This window comes from Schistocerca piceifrons, chromosome 5, assembly GCF_021461385.2.
Source record: "Schistocerca piceifrons isolate TAMUIC-IGC-003096 chromosome 5, iqSchPice1.1, whole genome shotgun sequence".
Classification (NCBI taxonomy): domain Eukaryota; kingdom Metazoa; phylum Arthropoda; class Insecta; order Orthoptera; family Acrididae; genus Schistocerca; species Schistocerca piceifrons.
The window spans coordinates 337,519,650-337,532,983 of NC_060142.1; the positions used below are offsets into that span (position 1 = coordinate 337,519,650).

At 42.6% G+C, this 13,334-nt stretch overlaps 1 protein-coding gene across 1 annotated transcript in view; it reads right to left on the minus strand.

The window, feature by feature from the left end:
- The window catches only part of LOC124798977 (ATP-dependent RNA helicase DHX30-like), a 310,021-nt gene that overhangs the window by 103,336 nt on the left and 193,351 nt on the right, over window positions 1–13,334 (minus strand). The window contains exon 11 of the mRNA XM_047262513.1: window positions 5,840–6,048. Within this exon, the coding sequence (XP_047118469.1) occupies window positions 5,840–6,048 (209 nt within the window). The remainder of the gene's footprint in view (window positions 1–5,839; window positions 6,049–13,334) is intronic.

The following is a 13,334-nucleotide window of genomic DNA, read 5'->3' on the forward strand; positions in this document are numbered from 1 at the left end:
AGACCCCTGGCAAGTAGACAGAGTGAACACTTTCCTTCTCCCTCGACCTTTCCGCTATTTCCCTAAGGGGCTCCATCACCTGCCTAACATTGGAGCTCCCAATCACTAATAATCTCCTCCCCCCATGTGCCTGCTTGGACCTTGCTGAAGGAGCAGCCGCATGTCCACTCAAAGACAGAGCATGTGATGCCACACGCCCGGCCTCCACGCTGACCCTCCGCCTCATGCGATGCGAACGCCTCTGAACCTGCCACTCCCCTTGGGGAGAGGGGTGGCCCAACCGTGCTCGGTACCCGTGAAGATGTCTCAACAGCAGGGACCTTGGGTGAAGCATGTAACACCTGGGATGTACCATTCGATGCACCAGACTCCACACTGCTGCTAAACTCCGAGGCAGCAGCCTGAAGACAGCTGACCACAGCCATCAACATGTTCAGCTGTTCGCGAACAGTGGCCAGCTCCTCCTGCATCCGTACACAGCAGTCACATATCCTATCCATCCTAAGAAATCAACAATTTACTGTAGAGAGTTAATTAACTTTTAACTAGACTGCTAATTCACTAAAGGCAGCTGATAGCTGACTGAACTGTGGTTACTAGACACTTCTTGTTGGAAACAATGAAAATAAGTACTACCTGTCTCTGGACTTTATTCAAAACAAACACGAAATCTATGGAACACTATAACTAGTACTCGAAAATTAAAACTTCCTAAAAGCAGAAACACGTGGAAAAAGAAGTGACAATAAGAACAACACAGTTAATACTTAAATTTAGGTAGCTCGCTGTATAGCAGATGTGAAGCAATATGGGGGACCACGTAATTTATACTCAAGGTTTTCTTCCTTTAGCCTTTAATAAGCCAATATCATTCTACAAGGCAGCAGCCACTAGTTTTGGCCCATCCTGGGTATTTTATATCCCCGATACCCACCGTATCTGGTGAGCATTCCCCTATCTGCCACCTGGGGAGAGTGCAATGGGAGACTAGCAACTCCGCATGGGGGAAAAAAATATTTGCATTAATAAAAAAGAGGACTATAGTCTTTATTTATCAGTGGTAAAGAAGTCCAAGAGGAAGAAACATAATTCATGAACTGTTTTGGTTGGGATGGTTGTCAAAGCTGTTGCATTCTTTCCTGATGCAAGCTGACCCACAAATACTGAAATGTTACTTACACACACACACACACACACACACACACAGTCATTTATCATTCAAAGCTTTGGAAACAAAATATTTCAAAAAATAAAAAATATATGAATCAAAAATGAAAACGGTGTGAAAAACTGTACGACAAAGGTCTAAAACATGACACAATCCACTTTCTACAGGATGCTGCTTTTGTCAACGAGAAGATGTCAACTCCATTTTGTGAGGTGTGAACCCCTATTTTCTACTTCATACAACAGCTAACTGTGTTTGACCTCTGTTTAAGACAGTATTACTACTCAGGGCACATATTGGTTGAAAGCACCGATGATGGTTGTTAATCAGTTGAAATCAATTTGCAAAAGTGAATAAATAAAACATGATTTTGCGACTGGTTGCTGCATATTTGGTAATTTTATGTTTTACGGTCGCTGCATGACTTGGGAACCACATAGAGCCCACCATTTATAAATGCCATATACGTTAAGGTGCTAAAAATCTTCACTGAAATGCTGATTATGTTCCTGTGGCACTGTTCAGAATATGAATATGTCATCCAGGTAAGCAAGACAACATGGTAATCCTCATAACACTGAATCAATGAACTTTTGCCATGTTTATATGACGTTTCTCTGGCCGAAAGACACGTACAAACTTTCTAACAAACTTAAAGGTGTTATAATTGCAGTCTTTGGAATGTCTTTCTCAGCAACCAGGATTTGTGTGTATGCTTGGGAGCAATCTAACATGCTAAATACCTGTTTTTCACACTATGCATGTTTACAGTCTTGTAGTAGAGCACTGGATAATGGTCTGAGATTGTTCTCGCATTTAAAGCATGGTAGTTGCCACATGGCTACTATGCACTGTTCTTTTTAGGGACCAAAAGCAAAGGTGATGACCATGGCCTTTAGGATGGGAGGATGATTGCTTTGGTTAGCATAGTACCAAACTCTTGACTTAGTGACTGTGTACCAGTTGGGAGCTAATCCTCTGAACCTGCGGGACCTGCTGTCATATTTATGTACTACACAGCATCATGACATACCTACTGCAGAACTCCTAGAGGCTTCGTGAGAGCAGGGAACTGGTTGAGCAGCTTAGCCTACCCACTTCTTGTAACCTGGGTCACCTTAGTGTCCTATGCAGCAGTGTCACACTAGAAGCCAGTGGTGGACATTCCAGTGGCAGTGTCCAGTAGCTGAGCAGTGGTGACATTGGGAATCAGAAGATAATTCAGCAAGAGGTCTGTGTCGATGATAGGCTCATATGCCTTTATAAAGTTCCATACGAAAGCAGAACTCAGTCCCAGGTCCAGTTCAAAGTGCTCCACCCATGTGTCATGACAGCAGATCTGTTAGCAGCTGACTGTCTAAGCACAATGGCCGGACAGTATTTGTGTAGTTTATCCAGTGTTAGAATGCCGAGATTAGATCCCATATCTATAAAAACTTTAACCCTGAATTGCAATATGTTATGAATAGACATACAGAAAAATGACCTGGTGCATCCCATCTACCTCTGTCTAATGTTCATGGCTGACACATGCACACGGCAGATTACATTTGTCTGCTTGGTCTCCAAATCACTGGTGATACTAACATATGCTCGCTGACTGTGCTTTGGCAGAGGAGGATGCGTTTGATAAAGAGTGACTCCGCAATTTCTGTTGGAACTGTCCTCCAAAGTGCTGGCTGTTGATCGGCTCACTCCTCTGTTTACCGACAGCATCAACCTTGCTCAAAAAGCTGTCATTCTGCTGTTTGTTCAGTGCCTCCTTTATTCAACAGACTGTTTTAGTCAGGTCTGGTTCCCATTGAAGTGCTCTTACATGCAGTCACTGGGTCGGAACAGGAGGTAGACACAACTTAATCGGTCGGCCATGTTGACTGTGGCATCAAGTGGCATATCTGCTTGTGATGCAATACTAGCAGTCACCTGAGCTGGCAATCTCTGCTTCATACTGTACGAAGTAATGTGCTTGGGACCATGCATGCGTCAACTTTACTCCTCAAGTGATGGAGGTATTGTGACAGTTTCTTGCCCTAGTATCCTCTTGTTACACTCTCTCTTCTTGTGAAGTCAAAACTTGCCATATTAATTCCGTTTTGAGTTTCCAGTATACTTCTGTTCGCGTGGTGAAGTTACAATATCTTGCACTTCAGCAGTATATCAATGATCCAATTGACTAACTGCTAAAGATAACTTGGTGGAATCAAGACGTCACACCTGCACAAAGGAAGCTTGCCTCAACCTGTGCAAATCACAGTGTGAGGTTGTGCATGTGCACTTTATTTCTGTAATTATAGTGCTTCCAAATTTCAGGAATCACAAGGAAACATTAAAATATAATTAACATAAACTGGAGGAAACAATATATTGACAGACATTAAGAGCAAGAATCTCTTAAAGTAGCCAACAACGCAATCATCTAAAATACGATAATTGAAAATCACGGAATGTCGATGTGCTGTGGCTAGGACTAACCATGTCAGCACTCCTAGTGGGCAATGCACGAACTCAACTGACATGTAGTGAGCTATCAGCTGATTTCATGATGACAGTTTGTGACCTCATACCGCCACAGATCTTTTTAATTAGAACTGAAAAGGGGGACGAAAGGCAGATGATAGCTTATGCTAATAGACTGTTCAGTGCCAGCGGAAAGAATTATGCTGTTGCAGAGAAAGAAATGGTTGCAGACGTACAGACTTTCAAGAAATTTAAATATTTATTGGTAGGTCACAAGTACAGTATATCCACCATGCCCTGTTTTTTCTAATGCAGAGCCATCTACACCATAATAGGTTAAAAAAACGGGCTCTGTTTCTACATGGTCGCAGAAGGAAGTACGGACTGCGCAGCAGGTTCCCTACTGAGATTATTTCTATACTGGAATGGTTTTTATATACCATGTGATAAAAAAGTCAGTATAAATTTGAAAACTGAATAAATCACGGAATAATGTACATAGAGGGGTACAAATTGACACACATGCTTGGAATGACATGGGGTTTTATTAGAACCAAACAAATACAAAACTTCAAAAAATGTCCGACAGGTAGCGCTTCATCTGTTCAGAATAACAATAATTAGCATAACAAAGTAAGACAAATCAAAGATGAAGTTCTTTACAGGAAATGCTCAATATGTCCACCATCATTCCTCAACAATAGCTGCAATCGAGGAATAATGTTGTGAACAGCACTATAAAGCATGTCTGGAGTTATGGTGAGGCGTTGGCGTCGGATGTTGTCTTTCAACATCCCTAGAGATGTCGGTCGATCACGATACACTTGTGACTTCAGTTAACCCCAAAGCCAATAATCGCTCGGACTGAGGTCTGGGGACCTGGGAGGCCAAGCATGACGGAAGTGGCGGCTGAGCACACGATCATCACCAAACAATGCGCGCAAGAGATCTTTCGCGCATCTAGCAATATGGGGTGGAGTGCCAGCCTGCATAAACATTGTACGTTCCAGCAGGTGTTTATCAGCCAGGCTGGGGATGATGCGATTCTGTAACATATAAGCGTACCTCTCACCCATTACGGTAGCAGTTACAAAACTAGAATCACGCATTTCCTCGAAGAAAAAAGGCCCAATAGTGGTAGATGTGGTAAATCCAACCCATACTGTGACTTTCTTGTCGTGCAATGGAGTTTCCATGACAGTTCTAGGATTTTTGGTAGCCCAAATTCTGCAGTTGTGGGCATTGACAGACCCTCAGAGCTTGAAATGAGCTTCGTCGGTCCACGACACGTTACTGAACCAATCGTCATCTTCCGCCACCTTTTGAAATGCCCCCATCGCAAATGCCCTCCGCTTCACTAAATCGCCAGGTAACAGTTCATGATGCTGATGGATTTTGTACGGATAGCATTGGAGGGTACGGCAAAGTGCCAACCAAACAGTAGTGTATGGAATGCCAGTGCAATGTGCGACTGCACGAGTGCTGACTTTTCCCCGTGCATAGATGAACCCACTACAGTCTCCATTTCTTCCTGAACTGTCTCAGCAGCATTACGCCTTGTGCTCGGTCGGCCACTACGGGGTCTATCATCTAAACAACCCGTGGCTTCAAACTTCGAAATCATTCTCGCCACAGCTGTATTTGTCAACAGACCTTTAGCCGTTCGAATCCCCTTCCTATGGCAATAGAATCTTAACGCTGAACTAGCACATTCCCCATTCTGATAATACAGCTTCACTAAAAGCACCTTTTCAGGTAATGTCAACATGCTACGACTGCTGGCGCATCTGATTCTCTCTCTCATTACAGCTCCTTTTATACACGATTGTCACGCGCAGTCACTGACGTTTTGCTGTCCAGTGCCATCTGTCTGACATTTTGTGAACCTTTTTTTGTTCTAATAAAACCCCATGTCATTCCAAGCATGCGTGTCAATTTTTACCCCTCTATGTACATTATTCCGTGGTCTATTAAGTTTTCAAATTTATACTGACTTTTTGATCACCCGTTACTTCAAGAGGGGTGTCCTACTGAAATGGGAAATATACAATGAACGATCACTGGTTCTGGAATGTAGAGATATGTTAGTTAATGATGTGTAGTTTCTGCCAGTTATACGATTGTGACATACTAATCACAGCTGTGTTACCATGCAAGTGAACTACTGCTCCTTTTCACTTTTATATGTTGTGAAATATATTAATACTCACATACCTCAATACTGCTGCATTGACCAGCACCTTTGAAAGTTTAGGGTGTGTTGGGAAATTCATTATTCGTTTTCCAAGAGCTGTCAAATTTTCATCATCATCTAGAGCTCCTATGGCAACTAATTCTGACACACCCAATTGAATTGCATCTTCACTCGGTGGTTCAGGCATCTCTGATAAGAATTGTGCTGCTTTTTGATTTTTAACCAACCCCTGAAGGAAGAGAGAAGCGAAACTATTTAAATCACAGAAACAACATGAAAATATGTCAACAATATTATGGAACAGACAACACACATACATTATTACAAATTTTGTCAATGTGGTGCTCCCGCAACTCATAAGTACACTTTAAGGGGGGGGGGGGGGGGGGGGGGGAGAGCACCACAAAGGAATTATCCGATATGTATGGGCAGGAATCTGAAGATGTGATGTACATGTACAGACAAATGATCACACTTTCAGAAAAATTGGATGAATTTATTTCAAGAGAAAGACCTTCACAAACTGGACAAGTTAATAACATGTTGGTCCACCTCTGGCCCTCATGCAGGAAGTTATTTGGCTAGGCACTGATTGACAGAGGTGTTGGATGTACTCCTGAGGATATTGTGCCAAATTCTGTCCAATTGGTGCATTACATCACCGAAATCCTGAGGCGGTTGGCGGACCCTGCCCATAATGCTCCAAATGTTCTTAGTTGGGGAGAGATCTGGTGACCTTGTTGGCCATGTAGGCAAGCATAAAGACAAGCAGTAGAAACTCGCTCTGTTTGGGTGGCCATTATCTTACTGAAATGTAAGGCCAGAATGGGTTGCCATGAGGGCACTGTGCTGTACGGGCACCACAGATGACAACTAAAGAAGTCCTGCTACAAAAAGAAAAGACACCCCAGATCATCAATCCTAGTTTTCAGGCCATATGGTAGATGATAGGTAGGTATCCTACTGCTATCCAGGGCACCTTTGCTGGCCATCAGGGCTCACTTCGAAGCATGCCTCATTATTGAAGACAATTCTACTCCACTCAATGAGATATCACGCCGTGTCTGGAGACACCCTGGACAGCAGTGGGATACCAGTTCGAGTGTCATGCGCCATATGGCTTGACAACCAGGATTGGTAGTCTGGGACACCATTTATTTTCATAGCTGGACTTCTTTGGTTTTCATTTGTGGCATTCTTTATGGCAAGCTATCTGGGCTTACATTTCAGCATGATATTATCCAGCTGCACACGGTGAGAGTTTCTCCTGGATGAAACTCCCAGATATTTTAAAACTGTATACTGGACCAAGACTTGAACTTGGGGCCTTTGCCTTTCCTGGGCAGGTGCTCTACCAACTGAGCTACCCAAGCACAACTCATGGCCTGCCCTCACAGTTTTACTTCTTCCAGTACCTTGTCTCCTACCTTTCAAACTGTAAGGATGGGCCATGAGGCATGCTTGTGTAGCCCAGTTGGTAGAGCACTTGCCCACGAAAGGCAAAGATCCTGACTTCAAGTCTCGGTCCGGCACATAGCTTTAATCGGCCAGAAAGTTTCATATCAGCGTACACTCCTCTGCAGAATTACAATTTCATTCTATCTACCACTTGTCTCTGTGGTCGCCAAACCCTTGGCCAGCAAGGTCACCAAATCTCTTTCCAAATATCTGGAGTGTTATGGGCACGATGCTCCCATCAGCTCATAAAATTTCGATGCTCTAACGTGTCAATTTGACCGAATCTGGCACGATATCCTCAGGACGACATCCAAAAACTATCAATCAATACCAAGCCAAAGAAATGCACACATAAGGACCAGAGGTGGACAAATGCATTACTGATTAGATCAAGTTGCGGAGCGCTTTCTCTTGAATTCATCATGCAATTTTTTCTGAAACTTAAGCATTAATTTTTTTGTGTATGTACATCACATCTACTGATTTCTATCCCATTCGGATAATTCCTTTGCAGTGCAATTTTTTTTTTTTTTTTGTCTTAGAGTGTTTTTTTAAAAAGCCATCACTGTTCCACTGGAAAGAGCTGTTAAAAATATCCATCACAAGTCACTGTTGTCTAATAATAAAATGCACTGCATTGTCAATAATAAAACGTACCAAACACTTACATAATGTATTTGATTACTTAAAAGCAGTGATTTACAATGGATTTTGTGCTTGTGACGTCATTGTTTAATATTGTCATGTAAGCTGTTTTCAAAAACTAAAGTCTAGAGAATGATCTGAGGACTGAAACTGGTTGTAATAAAGAATAATTTATTAGGCAACTCTTGGTGATGGAACATGATGTTTTTTAATTATTATAAATTATTTAAGAAGTTTCTTCAATGTAACACAGTTGTTTGGACAACAAGAGAATAGAAGCTTTCGAAATGTGGTGCTACAGAAGAATGCTGAAGATTATATGGATAGATCATGTAACCAATGAGGAGGTACTGAACAGAATTGGGGAGAAGAAGAATTTGGGGCACAACTTGACTAGAAGAAGGGATCAGTTGGTAGGACATGTTCTGAGGCATCAGGGGATCACCAATTTAGTACTAGAGAGCAGCATGGAGGGTAAAAATCTTAGAGGGAGACCAAGAGATGAATACACTATGCAGATTCAGAAGAATGTATGTTGCAGTAGGTACTGGGAGATGAAAAAGCTTGCACAGGATAGAGTAGCATGGAGAGCTGTATCAAATCAGTCACTGGAATGAAGACCACAACAACAACAACACAGCTGTGGTTTTTCTGTAAAGTTCTGGAGTTTTACAGTCATATAAGGAAATAATTTTTGATGCAAGTACTCAATGAGTCACCCCCTTTTTTTTGTGGATACTGACTCTTCAATTACATTTATCCCGCACTTTGCATAAACATTCATGTCAATCTATTCAGAGGCTTTGTTAATGTAAGGTCATAGTTTTGATAGGTCTGCTGATGAAGGTAGCATAAACATTGCCTTTTTTGTATACACCTAAAGCAAAATGTCACACGAGGTAAATCAGATGTCTTGAGGCCACAACACAAATCCTGTGTCATTCTCCCCATAAAAACTGTGCCATCAGTTTCCTATATCACATTCCTGAACATAATGCAAGAATTCACAAACACTGAGGCACAAGTGAGGTGTATCACTATCCGAATTTTGCAACACGTCCGTCAGATATACATGTCCTGCAACGGTCTGTTCCATGGAGAAAGAACATATTCATCCAGAAATGTCAAAGTGACTAATTTTGCCTTTGGCCAACAGATTTTTAGCATTTGCAAGTGGTGAGATTTCTGCTTCAACCATTTCCATAAAATCTACAGAAAAGACTGTCGTGGAGTGTTCAGTTCTCTGTTTGCTCTGCTCATCAACTTAATTTGCCTACACAGTACACTTACTCCACAGTTCCTCTGGTTACTATCAGCATGTTGATTCCTCCTTACAGATGACTGACTATGTCACTTTCTTCCTAACTGCTACAGTGAAGGAAAACCAAAAACTGCATTGAGAAAAGACTTTTAGAGTTTTGATGTGGCGGTAAATATGTATAGAATTACTAAAAAAAGCTTTCATAAATTAGTGAAACTATTTTAACCTTTGGTAATAACCTTCTTTCAGTAATGTTACCAGACAATGTTTTTTGTTATGTCTGTGTGTCTTCTATACAAAGTGGAAATGATACAGCCAGTGTACCATCAACTGCATATACTGGTGAGCCAAAACATTATGACCAGAGCCCAAGGCCAGATTAATGCTGCCTGATGGAATTGCAGGCACTGGGCCCAGTAAGGAAAGTATATAAGCAGAGCAAAGACCAATGGGGAATCATTCTAGTGATGAAATGAGTCGCAAAATGGGAAATACACTGCTGAATGAGACTTTGAAAAAGGTCAGATTATTATAGCCCAGCACCTAGGAAAAGAAAAGGCATCTCTGTGATGGAGAAGCTGGTCACAGGCTTGCCCCCCTCTACAAGGTGAGTCACTTACTATTCCCACCTAGAATAACCCTGAAAGTATGATAGTAACTGAAAAGTTTGTGGGACAAATGTTGCATGGAACAACAGGGGCCATAATATGACATTGGTTTTTTGTTGCTATGTGGGATTGTGTCAGAGAAATGAAGGTCAACTTTGTTTTTTTAAATGGGATTCTATAGTTTGGTACTTTGAAGATCAAAGAAGGTCAAACAAGTGGCATGAACATCCATTTACAGAAGGTGTTCAAAGTGACGACCACTGGTATAAATGCAGTGCTGCAATCTTCTTATCATGGATTGATTGGTATTCCTTATCACTTCGGCACTTATCTAAGCACATGCTTTGACGATTCTCTCTCTCATATTGCATAAACAGTAAATATTCGCCGAATACGGCATATCCATCTAACATGCCGTTGACACGTAAACGCCATTTGAAGGTTTCGAAATACAACAATAATAGGAATGGTAAGACTAGTATCGTTGAATCAAGTGAATGTGAATGATGTATTCCTTCGAAGAACAAGTCAATATGCTTCTTATTTATGGAGAATGCCAACGATGTTCAGTGGGAGCTAGAGATTTATACGCTGAAAGATATTTTCAATGTACTCACTCTACATGTCATACATTTAAATATGTGTGTGATAAATTGGGAACAACTGGATCTTTAATGCATTAGAAACGTATCTGGCAAAGGAAAGTCACTACTGAGGAAACAGAAATTGGTACTCTTGCCACTGTGGTTTGAGATCCTTGTGTTAGTTCACGTCAAGTTGCAAGGGAATCTTGCATGAGCCAGAATAGTGTCGTTCGTGCTGTGCATTGCCATAAATATCATAGTTACAATATCAGTCTCCACCAAGAATTAAATGGTACGGATTGTACACGTCGCACTGAATTCTGCTGATAGGTTCAACTTCAGATTCAGAGGGATGAGACATTTATTAATTTGATTTTATTTACTAACAAGGCTACATTCACAACCCAAGGAAATGTTAATTTGCATAACATGCATTATTGGGCAACTGAAAATCCACGTTGGCTGTGGCAAGTTGCACACTAAAAGCCATGGTTGGTGAATGTATGGTGTGGGATTCTGGAGGGCAGAATTATAGGCCCCTATTTCATTGAAGGAAATCTTAATGGTAGGAAGTACACCACATTCCTGCAAGAAATATTAGGTCTGTTATTGGAAGAAATACCTTTAGGAACAAGGAAAAGAATGTGTTATCAATATGATGGGTGTCCGTCACATTTTTCGCTGATGGCTAGAAATGAGTTTCAGAGACAATTCCCAAATTGTTGGACTGGATGTGGAGGAGATGTGTCATGGCCAGCTCATTCGCCAGACTTATCGCCTCTGGATTTTTTCCTTGTGGGTATTCGTAAAAGACATTGTTTATAAATGCGTTCCAACTACATCTGAAGACATGTGAGAGAGGATTGTCAGAGCATGTGCTTCCATAAGTGCCGGTGTGGTAATATTCTGTAGCACTTAGCAGATTAAAATAGGGTCGCTGAAGTAAAAGGTGTCTCACCATCCACAGCTAAGAGCAGTGGGGAAAAAGTGAGGGAGGATCGCCACTTAAAAGAAGTAGATGGCTAAAAAGACAGTGCCCTATCCGGAGTCTAGTTAAAATTACCTCCTCTTGACAATAAGGATACCAATGTGCCCTAGGACCCAGAGGAATGGCACAGAGATGTCCCCCAAGTGGAGTACATGGAGGCAGTCCTGAACCTGGTGAACCAGAGGGTGGATGGGATAAAGAGACTGGATGTTGAGAAGAGAGCTGAGCGAATACAAGCATATAATATACTGTAGCCACGGATTTATTGGACAGCCTGGAGAACAGCGTAAAGCTCCGCAGTAAAAACCGAACACTGGTCGGGAAGCCAAAATTGTTGCCAACAATATAGGCACTCCCAACACCAAATGTGGTCTTTGATCCATCAGTGTAAATAAATGTGGCATCCTCCATTTGTGCGCATAGAGCAGCAAATGACCAACCCTTGGGAAGCTGACACACGTCACGGAGAAAGCAGGTCCGGGGATGAAGGCCAAGGTGGCGCCATACCCCCATTTGTCAAGAAAGTTTTTGGGAAAGTGAAAGGAAAGAGAACATAGCAGTTGAAGGAAGCAGACTCCTGGTGTTAGTAGAGAGGAAGGGCGGTCTGCATACCCTAAATCCAAGGAGGCCTCAAAAAAAAGAGCATGGGTCAGATGAGCAGGCGTGGAAGACAGACGACTAGCGTAGACTCAGCAGGACAGCTTGCCAATTGTACAGCGGAGGTTCAGCAGTCTTAGTGTAAAGACTCTCCAAGGGGCTGGTGTAAAAAGCTCCAGACACTAAATGCAATCCACGGTGGTGGACAAACTCGAGATGCCGAAGAATAGACAGCCATGCAGAGGAGTAAAGTGTGCTTCCATAGTCCAATTTCGAGCACACTAAAGTGCAATAAAGGCCGAGGAGGACCACTCGGTCCACTCCCCAGGAGGCACCACTCAGAACACTGAGGGTGTTGAGGGATTGCAGACAGCGAGCCAAAAGATATGAAATGTGGGAAGACCAGTACAGTTTTCTGTCAAACTTAAGTCCCAAGAATTTGGAAACGTCCGCAAACGGAAGGTCGACAAAGCATAGAGGTTGGAAAGGCAGAGGAAACTCCGTACGATGCCAAAAATTTACAGACAGCCTTACTGGGAGAAAATCAGAAGCCGGTTTCAATGCTCCATGAGTGGAGGCGATCGAGACATCCTTGAAGACATCATTCAAGAAGGCTGGTTGGGGTTGGGTTGGGTTGTTTGGGGGAAGAGACCAAATAGCGAGGTCATCGGTCTCATCGGCTTAGGGAAAGATGGGGAAGGAAGTCGGCCGTGCCCTTTCAAAGGAACCATCCCGGCATTTGCCTGGAGCGATTTAGGGACATCACGGAAAACCTAACTCAGGATGGCCGGACGCGGGATTGAACCGTCGTCCTCCCGAATGCGAGTCCAGCGTGCTAACCACTGCGCCACCTCGCAAGAAGGCTGGTCCACTGAGAGCTGTAGTAGATTGTAAAATCATTGACAAAGTGGGAGCCCGAGACATAGGGAAGGAGACAATCCATAACTGGATTTATAGTGATGGCAAACAGTACAACACTTAGCACGGAGCCCTGGGGCACCCCATTTTCTTGGGAGAAAGTATGGGAGAGAGTAGTGTTCACCCGCACCTTTAATGTGTGCTCTGTCATAAATTCATGAATGAAATGGGGTAATCAACCTCTAAGGCCCCAAGAGAACAGTGTGCGGAGGATGCCTGTCCTCCAACAGGTATCGTATGTCCTCTCCAGATCAAAAAATATTGTTACTGTTTGGCGTTCCCTGAGAAAATTGTTAATGACATAAGTCGAGAGAGCAACAAGATGGTTAACTGCAAAACAATGCTTTCGGAAACTGCATTAGGCAGGTGTTAAAAGGCTTCGGGACTCCATGCACTGTTTAAGGGGATTGGGTGATAATGGACAATATCATGGAGACGAATCATTAGTCCCATGTG